Source organism: Pinus tabuliformis, chromosome 9, assembly GCF_031772625.1.
Source record: "Pinus tabuliformis cultivar Carrire ecotype Pingquan chromosome 9, CPIR1, whole genome shotgun sequence".
Lineage (NCBI taxonomy): Eukaryota > Viridiplantae > Streptophyta > Pinopsida > Pinales > Pinaceae > Pinus > Pinus tabuliformis.
The window spans coordinates 1162487268-1162510582 of NC_142307.1; the positions used below are offsets into that span (position 1 = coordinate 1162487268).

At 41.0% G+C, this 23315-nt stretch overlaps 1 protein-coding gene across 3 annotated transcripts in view; it reads left to right on the forward strand.

The window, feature by feature from the left end:
* Positions 1 to 23315, forward strand: part of LOC149152731 (uncharacterized) — a 208519-nt gene that overhangs the window by 163596 nt on the left and 21608 nt on the right. For 2 of the 3 annotated variants that reach the window (XM_089438718.1, XM_089438716.1), the window contains exons 5-8: positions 7100 to 7180; positions 7341 to 7432; positions 7552 to 7628; positions 7806 to 7885. In XM_089438718.1, coding sequence (XP_089294844.1) covers positions 7100 to 7180; positions 7341 to 7432; positions 7552 to 7628; positions 7806 to 7885 — 330 coding nt within the window. The remainder of the gene's footprint in view (positions 1 to 7099; positions 7181 to 7340; positions 7433 to 7551; positions 7629 to 7805; positions 7886 to 23315) is intronic. The other variant, XM_089438717.1, reaches the window with a different exon arrangement.

Genomic DNA, 23315 nt, shown 5'->3' on the forward strand with positions numbered 1-23315 from the left:
TGGACGCTGGGATCACTATTCCTGTACGTATAAACTTGCTGAAGGTCGTTGGGCCTGTAGATGTTGTATTTTCCAATGTTCCACTGAGTTTCCGGAACGGGGCAAGGGGAGAGCGGGGATACTCACAAGGGGGACGTATATAAGAAACCCCAAAATTTAGGGAAATTTCGGGTAATGTCATAGTCATAAAAATTATAAATTATTAAAAATTTAATATACAAAAATAAAAAAAACAAAATCCAAAAAATATGTGAATAATTAAATAGAAAATCTTAATAATTATGAAATGTACATTTAAAGACTAAATATGATCATCATTACTTATTAGACTATTATCATTTATGAATTATCGTTTGACATTTCTGCGTTGTAAATCTAAAAGTAAATTACTAAATTGAATCCATCATTTGACATGCAATGTTCTTTCTAAATTCATCATTTGGCATGATGCAAGGTACATCTAAATTAAATTAATAAATTCATCATTTAACAATTGAAATTATGCAATGTGTGTCAAATTTTCAAAAATGATAAAAAGTAAATTCATCATACGACAATGACATTGACATTATGTTAAAGTCTAAGATAGCCATAGAATAATAAACTAAAAGTAAACATAGAAAGCACTGACTAGTGAAATACTAGTAAATTTCTCAAAAAGTACTAAATCATGTTAATAAATACTAAGTCCTAAGTTTTAATATACTTTAGTTTTTTATTTTTTGTTATTGTTTTTATTATATTTTTTGAGTTTTAAATTTTAATATAATATAATTTATTTATTTATTTATTTTTTTAAGTTTTAACAAGTTTTAAGTTTTAATATAGTTCCATTTTTTGTTTGTTTGTTTATTTTATTTTTTTTTCTCATATATTTAAATTTGTATATATTATTGAAATTTTTAATGTTTTATAAAAAATATTATACAAATAAATGGGGGGACGTATATGCGTCCCACCTGCTTCCCCTTGCGTCCCCCTTACGTCCACCTGGCGTCCCCCCGTCCTCTTTGCAAGGGAGTCGCGTTTCGTCGCCAAAAAAATGCCCCCCTTAGAGTTTCCCCAAAAAGGGGACGTGGCGAAACGTTTCCCCAGGAGTTTCCTCGTCCCTAGAGCGTGGGGGAGCGCCGGAGCGCGTCCCCTACCCTAGGGGATGCGTCCTCGTGGAACACTAGTATTTTCATTATTAGACAAGCTATCATCTTGTTGGGACGAGTTTATGCAAATTAAGGACGAGATTAACCCTGAAGCATACAACAACTGCATCGAAGTGTTGAACCAGTCTTTTGAAGGAGACAAAGACATTCAGCCTCTGCTGACATTTATATCGATGATCAAGTCTGAGTTGAATTCTGCCTGCAATACGTGTGACCAGGTTCCACTAACTTTGTTATGCATGGTAATATGTTTGTTTATAGTTGCATCAACAGTGAGAATGTATATTCCAGAGTTTTTAAATGAAGTTTGTTTATCTATTTGAGGCTCCTGATATTGTTGCAATGGTCCCTATATGTGTCAACTGAAACAAATAATGCAATCTACACCCGCAACAACTATCATTAAGAGTGTTTGATAAAACTATTCATTTAGGCTGACCAGAGAATTCGGAAATTCCTAGGGTGTGTTTTGGTAATTTCTAGGGAGGAATCTTACTAATATTTTCACATTCCGTATCTGATTCATTTCTTCTATATTTGTAGCAGCCTATTTAAGAGGCCAAGTGGGTTGTAGCTTTGACCTTTGGCATGTGTTTGCCATAATCATGAGAAGTAGTGTATAGGCGGAGGAGACTCCATTATCAGTACATTGAATAATGGATTTTTTAAAACACCTTATGAACCAACACAACAGTTCCTCCAGGAACTGCAATATGGACCAGAAAACAAAATTGAACAACAGATCTTTCTCAAAAGGTATCTATGCCATTCTCCAAAACGAAGAGCCAAGGGATCTACAGAAAGAGCCAGAGATTGGACACAAAATCTTTGCACTTGGAACAGATTTGAAACACATGAGGGTCACAATGAAATCCCTTTTCATATTAGATGAACTAGATGCACTCATTTATGAAGTGAACCAGTTAGAAGGGAAGAAACTAATGTGGGCTCTAAAACCAACTATGCTTGCTCTCATACAACCCAAGTTTTTGGAATACCCTTGTGAAGGGGTCACACTTCTAGTTGCCTCTTGTCTTAGCCACATCGTGATGCTGATCGCCCCTATAACTCCTTACAATGATGATATTATGAAGAGAGTCTTCAAGCTGATGGTAGAAATATTACGAGACTTGGATAACTCCGTGGGTTCTACATTTGGGAAGAAGCTTAAGGTTTTGGAAATTATGGCCATAACTAGAACTTATGAAGTCATGTTTGACCTAGAGTGTGATGACTTAATCCTACAAATGTTCCAAAGCTTTTTCAGCACTAGGAGACATCATCCTGACTCAGTCATATGCAATCCATCTTATCGTCATGTATGAGAGGTCGCGATGCCATTTGCCTGGAGTTGCAATCTCGATTGTTTATTGTTTGGAGGAGAGAGCAGTTGGTCTCACCTGCTGCTTATGAACTAGCCGAAAGGCTACTTGAGTAGAACATTGAGCTATTTAGAAGACAATTGACTAGGGAGGAGCTGCTCAGGTTTGGTGGATCATGTAGCATGAATGAGCTGAGGAGGAAGGGACTTTGCTTCATCTATAAGATACCTTGGGGACTTGACCACTCATGCTTGAGTGACACTGAGGAGATGACAGAGGTAGAGCAGGTGGAGATTCCTTCTGACCTTCAGGGTGAGGATTCTTCTTTGGACGAGTCCATGGGTTCATACGAGGATGCCTCTGAGGAGCATGAGTCATGTAGAGTTGTTGACAGTAGGCCAGATTTATATGATGAGCAGTCAGTGGACCCTATGGGAGACATTCAGGATGATGAGTCACCAGTGGTGATTCAACATGAGCAGCATATGGTGGAGCATGAGTCAGCTGAGGAGGATGATGTGCACAGTATGCATGATGAGCCTTCTGGGGAGAGCCAGTTGGAGGTTCATATTGAGCCTGTGATGGTGGAGGATGAGCAACCACCCTTGGGGTCAGCCATTGATGAGGAGCAGATAGATGTACAGACAACTTGTAAGGTGGCAGTATTTGCAGACACTTGTCCTCAGGAGGCGTTGGAGGCTGACAAGGTAGTTTTGTGGGAGGCTAGTAGATGGCAAGAGCGCGGAGTTCCCGACCAGAGGGGGGAGGAGTTGTCGGAGATGGTGGTGCATCCATCTTTGGGCCTACCCGTTGCTGCGACGCAGATAGGTGCAGTGGTAGCAAATAGAGCTGTAGTATTTCCAGGATGCAACCCTCTCTAGGAGTACATAAACAGGGCTTGTAGCACATCTTGCCCACTTTTGCCTATTATAGTGAGAGGGGCAAGTTTCCTTAGACAGATCTGGTTGATTGACCAGATAGAGCATCATCAGTTGAGCAGGGACCCATATCAACTTAGTAGACTTGTTCCTTACATAGGTGACCATGCATTAGATTGGCGATAGATCATGTGCTGGTACCCTATTGATGGAGTATCATTTTTAGTCATAAGCATTGTATTGCAGGAGCCCTTAGAGGTGAGGGATATTACATGCTTTAGTTGGCAACAGGATGTAGGCTGGCCACTCATCAATATTTCAGCACAGCATCAGCATGGTGAGATTGACCTTGGCCTATGCCAAGGGTTGGATTGGAGAGAGGTGATGAGTTGGTACGCGGTGGATGGAGCAACACTCATGGTTGGAGTTATAGCACAGTAGGAGCCATGGAGCCTTGATACTTGTTCTTGGTGGCATTGGGATCCAGGAGGATTTGTTGATGACAAGTTTAGTCAGAGATTGGTCTGGGATCCGGGCATTGAGGGGTCCGTTCATGGTGGGTTGACACAAAGGCAGAGCATCACCCAGTGGTTTGTATGGGATTCGGGCATTGGGTCTTAGTTGCATTGGGCCACCAGATTGGTCCACAGGTTTGGATTGCTTGAGGGCAAGCAATCTTGGGGCGGGAGGATTTGTAATGTTCCTTTTTTTGGTGTTCCTTATGACATGGTTAGGATGGACTTTTAGAGTTGGGGGAAGATAGGTCACTGATGCAAGTTGGTGTCATCAACAGGCCCAGGGGCTTTTGGAGGGGTTTTGAGGAGTTTCTATGAGGTTCAATGGCATTCGCTTGGTATATTCCATCATCCACACAGTTTGCCTTTCGTTCCGTTGCATTTCGACAACTTTCAAAAAATAGAGTTATTATTGGACCTGACTCAATTAATTATGCTTAAGGTGGCATTTCAGGAGGAATACTTGAGAAAACACCTTAATGTAATAGCTCGTTGGAACCAGAACGAGAAGATCTACAGGATGGGATGGTTAGATGTGAGTTTCAGTGAACTGAAGAGACATGGTGGCCAATTTACCCTTTTCCCGCATTACAAAGAATATTTTAATTGAAATAAAAGAGGAAAAAGTGCTCCATGATTAAAATAATAATTAATAGGAGGTTCTAGAGTGGTCCATTAGATCTATAAAAGAGGAGGAGGCCATTGGAGGACATCTTGGATTTGATATTACTTCTTGTATGAGAGGTTGAGAACCTGATTCTCTACTTCAACAGTAGCCTCAGGACGAAAACCCTCGGGTGATTCAATGGGATTGGGCGAGTACCCATCTCCCCTTGGTGAATTCATCCATAATTAACAGGAGAGCTCAGCAGTGACATTTCAGTTCACTTTGGAGCAACATTGCATGAAGTGGGGACGCGGAAGTCTCATTTCCCAAAAAACTAGGAAGCGAAGCGTCTCGGAAGAGTCTACCAATCCAAAATACCAAATTAGTTATAGTAGACATGGAAACATGCTTATTTTTACATAAATCAATATAGATATGGCATCCATTGTACATCAATGATTAATTATTCCAACATCAACCATCTAGAATCTAGATTCTCCTTCTCTTGTCTAGCCTTTGCCTCTACTTCAATTCTATAGGGATATTCGTCAACAATGCCTAATTTTGATCAAACAATGTAGTCCAAGCCTTATAATATGGTAGAGAAAGCTTGACATGCCTGATCAATGATTTTGACTTGAGTGAAGGTTACATAATTGCTAAGGCCATGACAAAGGAGTTCAAAAATCAACAACACCAACACTGGGGTACATATAGGGCTTGGTGCTCTTGATTAAATGCCAATCACATGCCCTCATACATGATATAATCCAATGAAATGCCACAATCCCATTGATCTTGAAAACCGTTAAGTCTGCTGAATTTTGAATGGGATATGAACTTCTATTTTCTCCATATGAAATCTGATGAGGTTGGAACCACTCTCAAACATCCTGAGTCATTTCATGGTAATGTTAAAAATTTAAGTAAAAGTGATATTCTCCTTTATCTTTTATTTCCATCATTTTTACTTTAAGAATTTAACATTACCATTCGAGAGCATCTAGGAAGCGTCTAGGGTGCATCAAGGGGCACCTTAGGAGTATTCAAAAAGTGTAGTTCCTCACATAACAGTTCGGAATTTTGAAAAAGAAAACAAAAAAAGCCCCGTGGAACTGTGTGAACCGTCTACCTTCTCTCGGATCCGCTCGCGATCCGTGGTGGATACACACCCGAACCTCCACAAATCCGCACCTGATCATTTTCGGATCCACGGATTGGGAAGCAGGGATCGCGGATCGGGCCCCCACCGATCCAATTTTCCAGGAATCGCCAAAAAAAGGTAGAATCGGGTCTGCGGTTCCGCTGAAGGATCGGTGGTGGATCCGTACGGGACGCGGTTCTGCCTCAGATCCTTGGGGGGGGGAGATGGTTCTTGCAACTATGGTTTGGAGGTCCAACACAACATTGGAGCAGATTCTTGAGGTCAGTTTCCCATCTCAGCTATTTTATTGTATCAGCATGTAAACCCCATTTTATATTATAATGAAGCTAAGATTATTTTTTGCTTATCGTGTTATGGAATTGCATGCATTCTATCTGTTATATTTTACATGGCAATCTTCTGTTAATTGAATAGTTATCTTAAGAAGAATTTTTGGTTAGGTTAAGCTAGATTTCTGCAAAATTAGCAAAATTTCCTGTTTGGGACATTGCTATTAGATTATCATGGAAGATGGATGGATCGGAATCAATTTAGTTAAAAAAATTTCAAGACAATAATGAAGGGATATGAAGATGGGAAACTTCTAAGGTTACAAGGAACAATCATTCCTCACGAACAAGATTGGGTAGCATCAATGGATTTATTTCCTAGCTTTCAAAGATTATGGTATTACAGATTTGGCCATTTGAATTTTGATAGCCTTAGTACACTTAAAGCAGATGAGATGGTCAAAGGATTGCCCCATTTCTAAAAGGAGATTGCTTAGTGTGAAGCTTATATTATTAGAAAACAAAAGAGGGATCCTTTCCTGACAAGTATGTGGTGAGCAAACAAATGTTTACGATTCGTCCATAGTGACATTTGTGGTCCTATGGAGTCATCTCTTGGTGGATGCAGATACTTTATTCTTTTCATAGATGATTTTACAAGGTTGACTTGGGTATTTTTCCTAAAGGAGAAATCAGAAGCCTTTGACAAATTCATAAAATCGTTGAAAATGCCGCCACGGAGAGTATTGCTACTTTGAGAACAGATAATGAGGGTGAATTTGCTTCAAATGAATTCAATGATCATTGCAGGAAAAATGGAATAAAAGGACAGTTGACCAATTCTTATACTTCACAGCAAAATGGAGTCACAGAAAGAATGAATAGAAGTCTGTTGGGATAGCCAGATCTATGTTGCATGTGAACGTTTAGACAAATTATTTGTTAGTAGCAATTAGTGCCTTTTCTACTGACTGATACCTCTAAATACTTTTTTCTTGTTCGTGCTCACCTTGATTGAAAAACAAAATGTATGAACCTGCACATGCAGATGTGTGACAAGAGAACAAGATAAATTAACAACACTAAACAAGACAAAGAAAGAGGAAGAATATTAAATTTATTTTAGTAGTTAGCTATTAATTGTCATTACTAACCTAACTAGTATCTGACACTAATAAAACTGCAGAGAAATGCTTGTGCTGCTCTTACAGCAATCATGAATGCAAGCCTCCATCATTATATAGCTGTTGCAGAGTCACCTCACCTGGTATGCAACTTTAGATATATATGCAATGGATCCTTGCTCATGTCCAATGTTTTTTGTCAATTGTTTTTGACTGATATTGCACTGTTATTCTCAAATTTCAAGATATGTTGTCTTGTGAGTCTTTTGTTGTTGTCAGCTTCTAATCTACCGTTGCTTTTAGATGGAAAGACTTCTGCAGTGCTTTGAAAATCAGGATGGAGATAAAGGGCTTCAAATTAATGTTGTAGCTGCAATAACTGTTTTGGCACAGCGGTAATAGCTATAGCTTCCTATTTGTAATCTATTTTGTTTGTATTTCACAAGTGAAGTGCTGAAGTTGTTTATAAATATGGTACCCTCTTTATGCCTTCCTTACTGTAAGGGGTATGCAGTGGTGAAGGGTTGCAGGTTATAAAAGCAACAGAAGCTGATGTGAAGCTTCTTTCTTTACTGGAGTGCACAGATGATGGTATGTTTTCTGCTTTGCAAACAATCTTATTTTTTATGATTTAATTATGTTAATTATGTGAATTTTTAGGTTTGCTTTATTTATGCTTTTGGGTGCTCCTTTATAATGTTATAAACTTGAATAACTCTATATATAACACCATGTTTAGTTACCTAATTAGAGTATTGCTTTTTGCAGCAAAGTTAGAGGAGGAGATAACTGATGCACTGTGTGCCCTAGCTGTTCACCAGGAAATGAGGTCTCATCTTGTAATGAAGGCAGGCATTTCTCCACCTTTTCTGTAGGCATCATTGTTGATATCTCTCTTGAAAGGGTTCTGTTCAGTTTGTTCAAATTTTAGTTATTGATCTCTGAACAATCTTGATGTGTGTAACAGTAAAACCCATATTCAGATATATCTAAAACATGCTTTCGAGGGAAAAGAAAATTCCATTTGCATTTATTAGTCAAACATATTGACATATATTCCAAATCTCTACATAGCCTTGATAATAATTGAAGGCAATCTTTTGGCAAATTCAAGTTAACTTGGACAGTTTTTTGGCCTCTGCACCCTAAGTTGCACTGAAACAGATATGGGAGTGGATACGAATATGGGGTTTTTGGATACGGAAAATTTAAAAAAATCCAGGTATTGTATGGAAAGGAAACAACATATATATATATATAAATTATTTGTATTTGTCAAATCATTAATATTTATCAAGTCAAAATAAAATAAAATGAGAATTGTTTTTTTATAAATAACAAGGTTAACCATTATTATTAATTAGATCTTTTACAATATATGTATATAAAATCAATCTAGATTTATAATGTATTTAAATAATTAATTTTTTAATATATAGCAATTTAAAAAAATTATATTATAAAAAGTTACTTAAATTTATTTAATATATAATAAAGTTTTATAATTCTATTATAAAAAATTTAATTCATCAAGAATTTTAACAAAGTCCATAATTAAAATAAACTTAATTTTATTGATCTCAACTTTAATTTTCGGATGTGCGATACTATTTTACGTTTCAATTTTTAATACTCATTCTACAATGAAATTCAACATTTAAAAAAGTCTATATCCTTCATAATAAATTCTAAATTATTCAATTATAAGTGAGTGGTTTACCTTCCCGTAAGTTCCTCTTCTCTAACCACGGGTATAGGCAACGATATGTAATTAACAACATGTAATTGACTCATTCTGACAACAATAAAAAAAATTGGGCCGTTTCTGTTAAAAAATCTAATCATATTTAGGAGTATGGAACCAACAACTGGGACCTTAACAAAAAGAACCACCTTTGACTTTAGTTTTGATGCCTGCTTTCAAGTTTCCATTGCAATCTCCACCATTAGAAGGAAGAAAGACACTCAAGTTTTATTTGTTGGCTGGTCTATGGCGGCCATTTCTCCGATGAAGGATTTGCTCAAGTTATCTTGTATTATTAGCAGGCTCCATGGGCGGCTTTTGTTAGGAATTCTCTAAATCTGCGAATTTTCCAGTTATTTTAGTTTAAAAATGTAGTATATAATCTTTTGCAGGCCTGTCATTATGTTTTTGCATACAATGTGAAAATTCCTAGATCTAACTATCTCAGGAATCCTACTGCAACCACTTGAATCTACTTCACCTAGATTGTAAATTATGTTACAAACTTATTTCAGATTTCTTCTTGAAATATTGAAGCAAATTACTGAAGCAACCTACACCAAATTAAATATGAAACATAGAAACTGAGCAAGGAAAATAGACACACATAGGACACCATTATTTTTGGACAATAGTCCCTAGAAAAACCCAATGCAGGAAAACCAGTGCAGCAACTTTGAGGGTTTTATTATTATGCAGGAGAAAATTTGAGTACAACTCTAGGATGCTCAACTAGCAATCTGATACAGAGAGAACACTGAACAAAAAACTTGTGAAATGATCTCACCCTGTCATTGGGAGAGTTAGTGACTGATCCCGCTGAACTGGAGGCTCTGAGTCACCCTCTTCGTGGTCTTTGCACAGAACTGCGTCACTCCTGACAGTTTCTGCGTCACCCCTCCTTGGTATTACGCTGCCCTCTTCCAGATCCTCTGCTGGCTGAGAAAATCGATCTTCTGCCTCTCGGACTCACAACCCGACTTCTCACAACTGAAACTCGACTTCCCTCAGCAGGAAACTCGACTTTCCTCAGCAGGAAACTCGACTTTCCCTCAAGGACTGTGGTGCCTCTACGTCAACACTGTGTGAGCCAACATCAGCCTTCCTCTAGACGTCTTTCTGTCCTCCCTCTGCCTCATACTCTCCGGAAATTCCTTTTTCCGGATTCCCACTGCCCCTCTGCTACAAGAAATCTCCTCAATCGATTTTTCCTCCTGAGAACTTCTCACTTCAGAAAATCGATTTTCTTGATCTCTCTGTGTATCTTCCAAATGACCCTCAAGCCCCTTCTGATATCTTTTTGTTCGACAACCAACGACCTAGATTAAATCTTAATCAAAGGCTCAGATCGTTTTGGCTTGATCCGTGTCTTTTTCTAGAAGTTTCACTCATGATTAGATTAATACCCATTAATATTTTAATTTTCCAAATTTTAGACTTAGGAACCCCATTAAAAATATTAACTATTTTAATAAATCACTTCTGGGTGGAATTACCCAAAACACTTTTTGGGTTCTTTGGAATGCATGTGCCCAAGCCTCCCTGCAAAATTTGAGGCTTAGAGCACATCCAATGCTACCCCAAATCAACACTCCCTCTTAGCGAGGAATGTGCTCTAGCAATATACTGCTTTGACTATGAAGCATCGTCCTCTGCGCTACGCTGTCTGGCATGCTGTCCACCAACTACTGTGCTACTGCTGCAACTGTACTGTTGCTTTTGACATTGCCACTGCCACTACCAATGCTACATCTGTATTACAACTCCCTCTCAAATGCTGCATCTACTATGCTGCTAGCACTGCCACTGCTAACACTGTATCCGTATTGCAACTCAGTTGCTGAGCGAAGCAACTGAAAACACTCAAAACTGAACAAGTATCCAGTGGATACACCTCGGTGCTGAAATCCTGACTGCTACTAGTCCCACGCTGTCTTCTGAAGCCACTGCGCTATTGAAGCTCTGCATTGTGCCTCCACGCACTGCTGCCTCTCTGCTCTGCGCTGCTCACATTCTAGCGCTACTAACTATTGCATCTGTCGAATCAACACTCGATGGCACCAAATGAAAACTCCTCCATCCCGCTACTATTGATCATGGTCTCCCGTAGCAAGGTGATGATCCAAGTGGTGGGCTCCTCAAGGATCCTACATAACCGTAGCTCTATTGAAATACAATTTTATATTAGCCCACCTCCCTCCTGGAGTTATCTTGGCTGTCATAGCGAACTCCTCCTCCTGTTCAATCTTTGCGGCTGCAACCTTAGGATCATGCTTCTCATCCTTGCCCTTTTTCTTTAAAGGACACTGGGATGCATAGTGGTCCATCTCACCACATCTGAAACATTTCACCTTGGAGTTGTCCTTCTTTCGTCTCCGTTGCCCCTGCTGTCCCTTCGATGCAAGGGCTGCATTATCCTCCTCCTCTACTTTGGGCTTTGACTCACTGCTTCTACTACTTCCGTCAAGTTTGACCTTGACCAGGTCTCTCCTCAGCTCTTCTTGTTTCAGAGTTGCCCACATCTCGTCCCAATTTGGCAGTGTTGCTCTGCCCAGGATACTCTGGACAAAGACTTTCCATTCATTCGAGACGGAATTTAGAGCTAGTCTCACTAACTTCGAATCCTGAGGTGTGTGCCCTACAGTTGACAACTCATCACGGGTCTTCTTCAATTTCGTGAGGAATGGATCCACACGTTCTCCCTTCTGCATCTGAGCTGATCTCAACTTCCATTCCAAGTACATCTTTCGCTGCTCGGAAGATCCCTGATACAATGTGGCCAAGGCATCCCACATCTCCTTACCAGTTGCTCTGCTAGCAACGTGGCACACCATGTGATCCTTGACTCCATCCAGGATCATCCTCTTGGCCTTTGCCATCTCAACGTTGTACTTCTTCAGAGGATATGCATCCGTAGGTTTAGCTACCACACTATCAACATACTTCTTGAGGGCATGCTCATCTAGAAGGAAAGAAATTCTAGCCTTCCAGATGACATAGTTGGAAGCCCCGTCCAACTTGTCTTGATCCCTCAAGCCACTGGTTGCCATATCCTCCGAAAAATGTCGAACAACTCCCTCTTTCTCCCTACTGCGTAGCTCCTTGGCTGCCTTATGAACTCCTTGATGGAGCTGGTAATTTTACTGCTCCTCTGCTGCTCAACAAATGAGAAATATTGATTTCCTCAGCAAGTAATCACTGAGGAAGTATTCCCTCACTATGCGATCTACTTCTTCCTTTTGACAACTTTCTGCCCAACATCCAGCGTGCAGAAAACTGTGTCCCTCTAGCTCTACGTGGCTCCTTCTGCCTTGGCAAATTCTCGATCTGGCAGTCTAACCTCTCTGTCGGCTCACTTAGAGAGAGACATCCACGAAAATATAGACCTCCTGGTTAGAACTGCGCAATCTCTTAGGGGATTCGAACTGCTGCAGCAAGTTGGCCCTTGCTTCAGAGCTAGATCTACTCTTCCTTGTTTCACATCAACAACTCTGATACCATGTGAAAATTCCTAGATCTAATAATCTCAGGAATCCTATTGCAACCAACTGAATCTACTTCACCTAGATTCTAAATTATGTTACAAACTTATTTCAGATTTCTTCTTGAAATATTGAAGCAAATTACTGAAACAACTTACACCAAATTAAATATGATTCTGAAACATAGAAACTGAGCAAGGAAAATAGAAACACATAGGACACCGTTATTTTTGGATAATAGTCCCCGGAAAAACCCAATGCGGGAAAACTAGTGCAACAACTCTGAGGGTTTTATTATTATGCAAGAGAAAATTTGAGTACAATTCTAGGATGCTCAACTAGCAATCCGATACCGAGAGAATACTGAACAAAACACTGGTGAAATGATCTCACCCTATCACTGGGAGAGTCGGTGACTGATCCTGTTGAACTGGAGGCTCTATGTCACCTTCTGTGTGGTCTTTGCATAGAACTGCGTCACTCCCGACAGTTTTTGCGTCACCCCAGCTGGGCATTATGCTGCCCCTCTTTTGGATCTTCTACTGGCTGAGAAAATCGATCTTTTGTCTCCCGGACTCATAGCCCGACTTCTCACAACTGAAACTCGACCTCCCTCAACAGTTAACTCGATTTTCCCTCAAGGACTGTGTTGCCTCTGCGTCAGCACTGCGTGAGCCAACATCAACCTTCCTCTAGATGTCTTTCTGTCCTCCCTCTGCCTCATACTCTCTGAAAATTCATTTTTCTGGATTCCCACTGCCCCTCTGCTACAAGAAATCTCCTCAATCGATTTTTCCTCCTGAGAACTTCTTACTTCAGAAAATCGATTTTCTTCATCTCTCTGTGTATCTTCCAAATGACCCTCAAGCCCCTTCTGATATCTTTTTGTTCGACAACCAACGACCTAGATTAAATCTTAATCAAAGGCTCAGATCATTTTGGCTTGATCCATGTCTTTTTCTAGAAGTTTCACCCATGATTAGATTAATACCCATTAATATTTTAATTTTCCAAAGTTTAGACTTAGGAACCCCATTAAAAATATTAATTATTTTAATAAAATCACTTTTGGGTGGAATTTCCCAAAACGCTTTCTGGGTTCTTTGGAATGCATGTGCCCAAGCCTCCTTGCAAAATTTGAGGCTTAGAGCACATCCAATGCTACCCCAAATCAACATACAACCCATGTCTATAAAAACAAGGTTTTTTAAAATTTAGTATTTTTGCATCGATTGCCATGTCTACACATTTCTTGGATTGAAAATTGTGATACGTTTCCCGAATTTTGGAAACGGATTCAAAAATATTTAAAAATATCCAAAACGTTTCAGAATTGAGATTTTCCGTTTCCAAAAATATGAAATGGCTAAGAAACGTATTATTGACATTTCAAAGGCAAATTGTATGGGTTTGCGTTTCCAAAACGCTGAACGACGTTTCTGGGGGTTGGGAGGGTCGTTTCTGATAACTTAGTCTGCACCTAACGATTAAACAAATCTTATCTTTTTCTATGGTTCCAATAGTAAGATATATGCTATATTGTTGGAATTTCTAAGTCTATCCGTTAAAAATTCTTCCTGTACTATCTAATTTATTTCTTCCTACTTGTTCAGTTACTTAAACAAGTTATTTACCATGTAAATACTAAAAATAAATACAAGTACAATATCAACACATACAGATCATCAACTGAAAGAAACAAGCACACAAGTGACATAGTTATTTTTGGACTAATGTCCCCAAAAAAACCCAATGCGGGAAAGCTGATGCAGCTATCAGAGGGTTTTATTATTAAGCAGTTTTAGAATACAATCTGGGTGCCAGAAATGGCTCACCCAACAGAGAATGCCCTTGGCAGTAGGACCTCTCAGTGAGAGACATATATTCTGGCTAAATCACCGGAGGAATGATCCCACAGCAACATTGCAACACTTCTGCTGCTCTCTGTCACTCTGATAGGGATTGCGTCACCTTATCCAGCTCTCTAGCTCCAGTATGCCCAACGAAATCTCCCTGCGTCAGCCTCTAGGGTCTGCGTCAGCCTCTCTGGCCCAGTGTCAGCCTATTTGGCCCAGCGTCAGCCTCTTGGGGCTCTGCGTGGCCTCTGGAGCCTCTACGTCTCCCACGCTGACCCTCCTCAGGGTCTGCGCAACTCTTGGCTGCCTCTATGTGACCTCTAGCTAGCTCTGCGTCAACCCTCTCCCGGCTTCTGCGCTGATGCTTCCTGTACTATCTCTTCCTCTCTGCTACTGTATTCACTGCCCCTCAGCTGCAACTCTGATCACTCCTTTGATTTCCTTAGCAAGCCCTGCCCCAGAAAATCAAATTCTTGATCAACTCAATGTGTTCTCCAACTGACCCTCAAGCCTCTTATACTTTTGTCGTTGGTCCATTAACGTCCGAGATTAAATCTCTAATCAACGACTAAGATTAGATTTGGCTTGATCCTTGACTTTTGGACCATTCTAACTCAGTTTTATATTAATTAACATTAATATTTTATTTTCCCTAAGTTTAGACTTAGGAACTCCTTTAAAAATATTAATTATTTTAATATCTCCCAAACTGGTTAGATTCTACCCAAACCATTTCTGGGTCTCGGAAATCTCATGTGCTATAGCCTCTCCACCAATTTTCGTGGCTAGAGCACATCTGATGCTACCCCAAATCAACACTCTCTCTTAGCGAGGACTGTGCTCTAGTAATACTCCTCACTGAGTATCACCCTAATCATCCAGCGTCGGTCCCTGTGCTGATGCTAGGCCTCCCCACCCAACATCTTCTACACTGCTGCATTTTGTACTGTTGCCCATGGCCGTGCCACTGCCACTGCTGCGTCTATACGACAACTCCCTCTGCATCCGTGCTGCTGCCCATGGCCCTGCCACTGCCACTGCTGCATCTGCACTACATCCCCTCTCATCATGTTGCCCATAGCACTGCCACTGCTAACCGCTGTACTGCAACTCAGTTACGAGAAGTAAGTAACTAATCCTCCCAACTCTGACATCTTTTTCAGGCTAGAAACACTTCGATGCTAAAGCTCCCTTTGTCGCTGACAAGTGCTCCCTCTGCTAACCTCTGCGTTGCTGCAACAACTCCATGCATCTCGCATTGTTGCCTCACGCTGTCCAGGGAATCCTGCACTGTAGCACCCTCTGTCACTTTATCCGCATCCCTCTCTACCGACATTCGCCAGTCCTACTACTTCTCTTCGGGGCTCCTGTAGCAAGGTATAATCCATGAGGTTGGGTACTTCAAGGATCCTGCCCCTCATCGCCTATAGTCTGTTTGACTACAGCTCGATGTCTCCCCACCTCTTTTCTCGAGGTGCATGAGCACTCATGGCACAGTCGTCATCAGTCTCCACTTCCTTCTCCACCTTAGCCGACGCAACCTTGGTCTCAGAAGCCTCTCCCTTGCTCTTCTTCCTAGGACACTGGTTCGCATAGTGACCCAGTTCCCCACAATGGAAGCACTTGACCTTGGAGAGGTCCTTCTTTTTCTGTTTCTCCTGCTTTCCCGCAGATGTGAGAGCCGCATCTTCTTCTTCCTCCTTGATTCTGACCCCTTTTCTGCTACTCCCCGCCTTGGACACCTGTCTGATCTCTTCTTGACGAAGAGTTGCCCACAGTTCCTCCCAATCTGGAAGGCTCGTCGTGCCCAGTATGCTTTGGACAAATACCTCCCAATCCTCTGAAACTACGTTCAATGCGGTCCTCACCATCAGTTCTTGATCCGGTGTGGCCTCAATGGAAGTTAACTGATCACGGATCTCCTTCAATCCACCGAGGAAGACATCTATCTGCTCTCCCTTCTACATCTGATATGACCGCAGTTGGTTTTCAAGTAACATCCTCCTCTGCATAGAAGTATGCTGGTACAATTTCTTCAGGGCCTCCCACATCTCATTTGCCGTCTCCTTCTCGGCAATGTGTGGGACCACATGATCCTTGACACCATCAAGGATGATGCACTTTGCCCTGGCTGTTGCCTCCTCGTACTTGTCATTTTCAGCTTGGTCAAACGGGATCGCTATCGTTTTCAAGGTGAAGTGTTTGATGCAATACCTATCTAGGATGGACAAGATCCTGGCCTTCCAGACTACGAAGGTTGAAGCTCCGTTTAGTCTATCTTGATCTCTTAGCCCATTCACTGCTATCTTGCTGCTCCTCTTTCGACTCTTTCAAGTCTCTCTACTTAACGTCTGGAAGTTCTCGGTTTGACTCCCTCTGAGCCTCAATTTCCCTTCTGGAAATCCTTCTGCCAATCCTCGGCAGCAATTCCATCCTCCTTGGTCTTGCCCTGTTAGGTACTGTTCTGACCACAGTACCCCACCAGCTTCGCTTTGCAACTTACCCACAACCTCCTATGCCTCAACAATCTGAAGGTTAGAGCCTCTAGGCTCTGCGCAATCCCGACACTGACACAATCTGCACCTCCTAGCCACAACGTCGATCCTTCTTGGCTGAGAAAGATGACCGGGCACTGCGTAGGTTAGGTTTGGTCCTTTCTGCCTTAGCGTTGATCCTTCTCTTGGCTCAAACTGACGATGCAGGCTCTTTGCGTCACCCCTTTCTTGTTGCTTTCTGCTAGGAACAACTTCTGTCACTCGGGACAACTGTTTTCGCCAGTGTTGTGAAAATCGCGATAAAATGAAAAAATCACGATTTTTTCCCTATGCCGATAAAATCGCGATAATTAAACGAAAAAATCGCCGGATTTTTTTTTGCCGATTTTTATTGAAAAATCGCGATTTTATGAAAAAATCGCGATAAAAACTTAAAAAATCGTCGGGCAGTCGGGGCAGCGAGGTTTTATAAGGGAAACTAAATGTTTGAAATGCAATTATTTTTGAAAGAAACAAATAATTTGAGTGGGGCAGCTTAATGATCAAGTCTAGGCCCTAGTATTGATATGCTATTCATTGTAATGTTAAATTCTTAAAGTAAAAGTGACATTCTCCTTAATCTTCATTTTCATGAAAATGAAGATTAAGGAGAATGTCACTTTTACTTAAATTTTTAACATTACCATGAAATGACTCAGGATGTTTGAGAGTGGTTTCGGCCTCATTGGATTTCATATGGAGAAAGTAGAATTTTAGATTTCATTCAAAGTCCAACAGACTTATCAGTTTTTCAGAATTTGAGGATTGGGAGATTGTAATGTTTCCAGGTGACACCACCTACCCGGGCTACCCCTGCCAGAGGACGTGGTCTACCTCCTATAGCTCCTACTTCTAGTTCTTCAGCTTCTAGAGCACATCAGACTCCACTGCCATCTCCACCAGCACAGGCACTAGCATCTACATCTAGAGGGAAAGGGAAAGCTGTGGCATTTTCTCGCAAGAGGGGCAGAGGAAATCAATAGGATTAGACTTTCATTTTATTGTATATGACATTATGACATGATGAGATACATTATCATATTTTTTGTTGATATTTTGAGGCTGAGTTGGGACCCAGGACTCAGGACTTCCTATTCAGAACATGATTCAATGTTATGTGTGATTTTAGTGCTAGAAATGATATTAAACATCTTATATATTAGTTTTTTTTATCATATTTATGTGTCAATGTATTTATTTTATGTTGTAGATGGTTTAGATATTAAAAAAATTGAAAAAAAATGAAAAAAAAATGAATATTTTTGTACCAAACGATTTTTTCTCGATTTTGTCCGATAATTTCTCGACAATTTCGATTTTTTCCGATTTTTTCCCCGCGCCGATTTAATCCCGATAAGGATTAATGCAACATTGGTTTTCGCTGCTACTGCTCTGCTCCGCTGATGCCTTCAGTTATCATGTGATCTGCAACCGCCCTTTGATACCATGTTGGAATTTCTAAGTCTATCCGTTAGAAATTCTTCCTGTACTATCTGATTTATTTCTTCCTAGTTGTTCAGTTACTTAACAATTTATTTACCATGTAAATACTGAAAATAAATACAAGTACAGTATCAACACATACAGATCATCAACTGAAAGAAACAAGCACACAAGTGACAGTTATTTTTGGACTAATGTCCCCGGAAAAACCCAATGCGGGAAGACTGGTGCAGCTATCAAAGGGTTTTATTATTAAGCAGTTTTAGAATACAATCTGGGTGCTAGAAATGGCTCACCCAACATAGAATGCCCTCGGTAGTAGTACCTCTCAGTCGGAGACAGATATTCTGGCTAAATCACTGGAGGAACGATCCCCGAACAACATTGCAGCACTTCTGCTGCTCTCTGTCACTCTGATAGGGACTGCGTCACCCTATCCAGCTCTCTAGCTCCAATCTGCCCCATGAAATCTCCATGCGTCAGCCTCTAGGGTCAGCGTCAGCCTCTCTGGCCCAATGTTAGCCCAACGTCAGCCTATTTGGCCCAACGTCAGCCTCTCGGGGCTCTGTGTGTCCTCTGGAGCCTCTGCGTCTCCCACGCTGACCCTCCTCAGGCTCTGTGCAGCTCCTGGCTGCTTCTGCGTGGGCTCTGGCTGTCTCTGCATGGCCTCTAGCTGGCTCTGCGTCAACCTTATCTTGGCTTCTGCGCTGATGCTCTCGATACTATCTCTGCCTCTCTGCTACTGTATTCACTTCCCCTCAGCTGCAACTCTGATCACTCCTTCGATTTCCTCAGCATGCCAGGGCTCCAGAAAATCGAATTCTTGATCAACTCAATGTGTTCTCCAACTGACCCTCAAGCCTCTTATACTTTTCTCGTTGGTCCATCAACGACCGAGATTAAATCTCTAATAAACAACTAAGATTAGATTTGGCTTGATCCATGACTTTTGGACCATTTTAACTCAGTTTTATATTAATTCACATTAATATTTTATGTTGCCTAAGTTTAGACTTAGGAACTCCATTAAAATATTAATTATTTTAATATCTCTAAAACTGGTTAGGTTTTGCCCAATGTAGAAATTCTGTCTACAAATTCAGTTCTATAGATCTGCTGCAGGTTAACCTGATAATGCAATATAACTAAAGCAAAATACTTAATCTACTTCTACAATCAAACTTGTGGAAGCTTAATAGATTTGAGCAAGATCAAGCGGAACACATATAACAGAGAAGAAGAATCAATACACATGAAACATAGAAGAATACTCTGGGGAAAGCCTCGACTAAAAACCCCACTATCTGTATTATCATACAAGGTGGAAATACATCATAATTATACAAAGTCTTAGCTTTCACAGCTAGCCAACTCTCAGTACAATCCTCCTGGATGCTCACAGGCAAACAAGGCTTCTCACAAACCTTCTCCTCTGCACTCCAAGCCTCCTATTTCCTTGTGAAGTTTCTTTGGGTGATCCTCCTGTTACCAAGTGTAACACTGATCACTCACACTGATCTCACACCCTGTAAAACTGTGCAATCTTCAAGGAACGTTGTTCCCTCTGCATGGATGAGTTTCCTTTATCGGAAAATTCCTCCAACTGATAGTACAATGTCCCTATCTTTAATCTTAACTGGGTCTTTGTCTGAACTGACATGCATGAGTTATTTATGAGAGAATCCTCAGTTATCTGAAGTACACTAGTTGCATGCATGCATGCATTAACTGACTGAAATCACAATTAGTTCCTAAAAACTATTTGGAACTAGTTTAACTGGACTTAACTCAGTTAACTGAGCTAACTAATTACAACTCAAATACAACTCATCCTTATCTCCTTAATTAAGGGATAACTTTCTTAATTTACGGGATAACTGTTGCATGACTTCATAAAGACTTCTAGCTTGAATTTCTCCAACTAATTAACTCAAGATGAATTAATTATTTATTTTCCAAGCAGCTGGTGAGACTAAATTGGAATTTTAATTCACAATTCTAATTCAAGGACAAATCAAAATTGGAATATTTTGAATGCTATTTTTAGCATTTCTTGTTGCTATTCTCAACACTCCCTCTCAACAAGAAAGGAATTCAACTCGATCCCGATCCTAAACCTTTGGAATATTTTGCATGCAACACTTCTCTCTAGTGTTGTTGCTCCAGCAACTCCAGAAACAGAAAAAACATCCAACTTGAATCAGTATGATGCATCTGTCATCAAAGTCTCTGACTACTATTGCCTCTGTCAACTGAGAACTCTGCACTTCTGCTAACTCAGCCTTTCTGCACTGTTTTCAATCTTTCTCTGCGCTCTTCAGTATCCGACTGCTCTAGCCTCTGTCACTTTGATCTCTGACTGCTCACAAATGAAAAAGTAAGCCTCTCAATAGGTCAAATAATAATCTATGCATGTCGTAGGGCCCTCTAAGAGGCCTAATGAGGTCCATGGGTGCCATAATGAAGAATAGGACCCTCAAAAGCAGTGGACAAGGGGTTGGCCCCTTGTAATAACCTGTGGTGCTCCAAATGACATGTGGGCTCACACAAGTGTCCTCATGAGTGTCCAAACAAATCGAAGATGCCTGTAGATCGCCTGCAAGGGCCTGGATGATGGTGTAGTTGGTGCCACATCATCGTGCAAGGCCTAGATCCTTTGCCAAGTGTATGATGCAAATCTGGGGCCAACTGGGCATGATGGATCATGTGCATCTTCCTCCTCCAATAAGTGAACTACGAGCAATCTCTGAATGTTGGCCTTTCACCCCTAGCCACAAGTCATCCCCGTATTTTGCCACATACGTGGGTTCTGTGGGGATACATGGAGTGTTGTTTGTTGTTGTGGAGGCCCATGGCTCTCAACGCACACCCTATGTGCCAATGTGGCCCTCTGGAGGATTAGGATATCGTATAGGGAGACCAAACCCAAAATGGAGAGCATTTGCAATACTGAATAAGATACAATGCATTCACTAGCCTTCCAGTACAACAATTCATTAGAGAAATCGAGTAAATGAGCTTACCAAATCATGGACCATAGGTGGGGACTTCATAATGGCCTGCCCTTCCATAATGGGCTTTGGGATGTGCCAATGTCTCCTAAACTTCAAATGGGGTTAACCAATAATCCTATTAGGTGGTTTCTACTTCTAAAGGGGATAATATAGTCAAGGTACATCCTTCAAAAGGTGGTGGCATGTGACAGATAGGTGAATGAAGTAGGGGATGAGAAGGGGCAACCCTGGGTCACATGTTGGGGTACAAGGGTAGCTAACAAGAGGGAAGCCTACACTTGGATTTATAATGTATAGGAGGGTGCAATCGTGGTACATGTGGTTCCTTGACCTTGATTTTTCCACCCTTCTTTATATGCCTTTTGCCTTTTTATGATTTTCTTTGATTAACCCCTCGGGGTTCAAAGGGGTAAGAGCATGATGTATAAGATATAGCAGTGGATGCCTCCTTTTAAAGTGGGGCGGTTCATTTCCCACCAGGGGTTGGGACAATCAGGGGTTCCTATATGATGAAGGAGGTTCATAGAACCTATAGGAACCAAGGTAATGGCCATGATGATGGGGTAGAGCTCATGTATTGGCTTTTGCCCACATGCCAAATGTGTTTGTTCTGACCATCTTTCACATTTTGTGGTACATTTTCCTGTTGAATATGGCAAAATATTTTTTTATCTTTCTTTTTAGCTGCATCAACCTCTGGGCTTCATTCGAGGCCATGACCCAAGGTTTGGGTTAGGGGAAGGGGCATGCTAACCCTACGTGGACCCAGGTGGGAGAAATGATGAATGGGGTGATAATGAATGGAAAGAGGGTAATATAAGCAGATAACAGAGCGGGACCATGCAACCAAAATCGGGGTTTCCCATGAAATACCATTCCTAAATCCAAATGGTCAGTGAAAGAGATCCCACAGGACTAGAATGCAAGGTTAATATCCAAAAGGGGTCTAGGGGACAAGGGCACAGACCTTACCCATTCTTTTCGCCGAATCCCACCATTAATCTATGCCCAAAAGTGTCCATGATAAGCAAACTATAATACTCAACCAAATGACAAGGCATACCTTTAAGTTTGGGAGGCCCACCTTTAAAGATACAATCATGGCAAATTGGCAAGTGACTACATGGCTGGCTCAGGTGGCGAAGAAATTGCACAATGAGCTAGCTGGTGGCTGCTGGCTGAGGATCATCTTGGAGAAAAATAATCTCTTAGGGATATCACCCACAAAATTGTGGGTAACATTCCCAACAGGATGGAGTGGATTACGAGGAGACTGTTACTGGTTAAACTAGTAGTGGTCCTAGGAGGGGATCGTATAGAGCAACTACTAAGTTAAGGAGCAACAATGGAGCGATAGCCCACTGTGAGCTCGGCTAAGGCTCCTTGCTCTTTACGGACTTTCACTGATGGGACGAGACCCGATATAATAAGGATCAATATAATGAATATATCAATGATGGGATGAAAGGTGATCCCAAAAGCCTATTCACAAGAGAGGCTTAGATATGTGGCTTGCTTGCTTGGGAAGCAAGGTGAAAGGCTCTCTAGGAAAGGCTAGAAGGATTTTAGGGGCTAGGGTTTGAAGGTATGACTTGCAAAGGAGATTTCTAGACCTTAAAATCCTTGTGGAAACTTGTTTTCTAAATGGTCTTTGAAGGGTTAGCTTTGATAAGAAGTGGTACCACACGAGACCAAGTGGACTCAAATTTTGGTCAAGGGGATGGAATTGATTAATCAAAGGTGCTTGACCTAATTGAGGAGGAGAAGGGGATCAAAAGAAAAATTTTCTTTGATTTTGATGCGATGACTCCAATGAGGTCACTAGCCAAAGGAAACCAGAGGCAAAAATTGATCTCGGAGCTAGGGCTTGAAGTGTCTCAAGATCCCACCATCAAAATCTCATGAAATTTGGAGGGCACCTAGGAGACACTAGTGCAGTAGTGGGCAAGATATCGAAGGTTTTTGATGGATGAATCATGAGAAAATTGATGCCTTACGTGACTTATGGAGGCTCAGCCTAGAAAAAAAAGTTGAGAGAAATAAGCTTTTAATGTGATCACCTATGGAGGATTAGTGCCTTATCCTTTTGGAGAGATGGAGTCATGGAGAATTTATAGTTTGGAATAAATTCACCTAGTCAAGGAGGCCTCGAAAACAACTTCGCATGGCATTAGGGCATGAGAGAAGCAACTTCAAGGTCTTTAC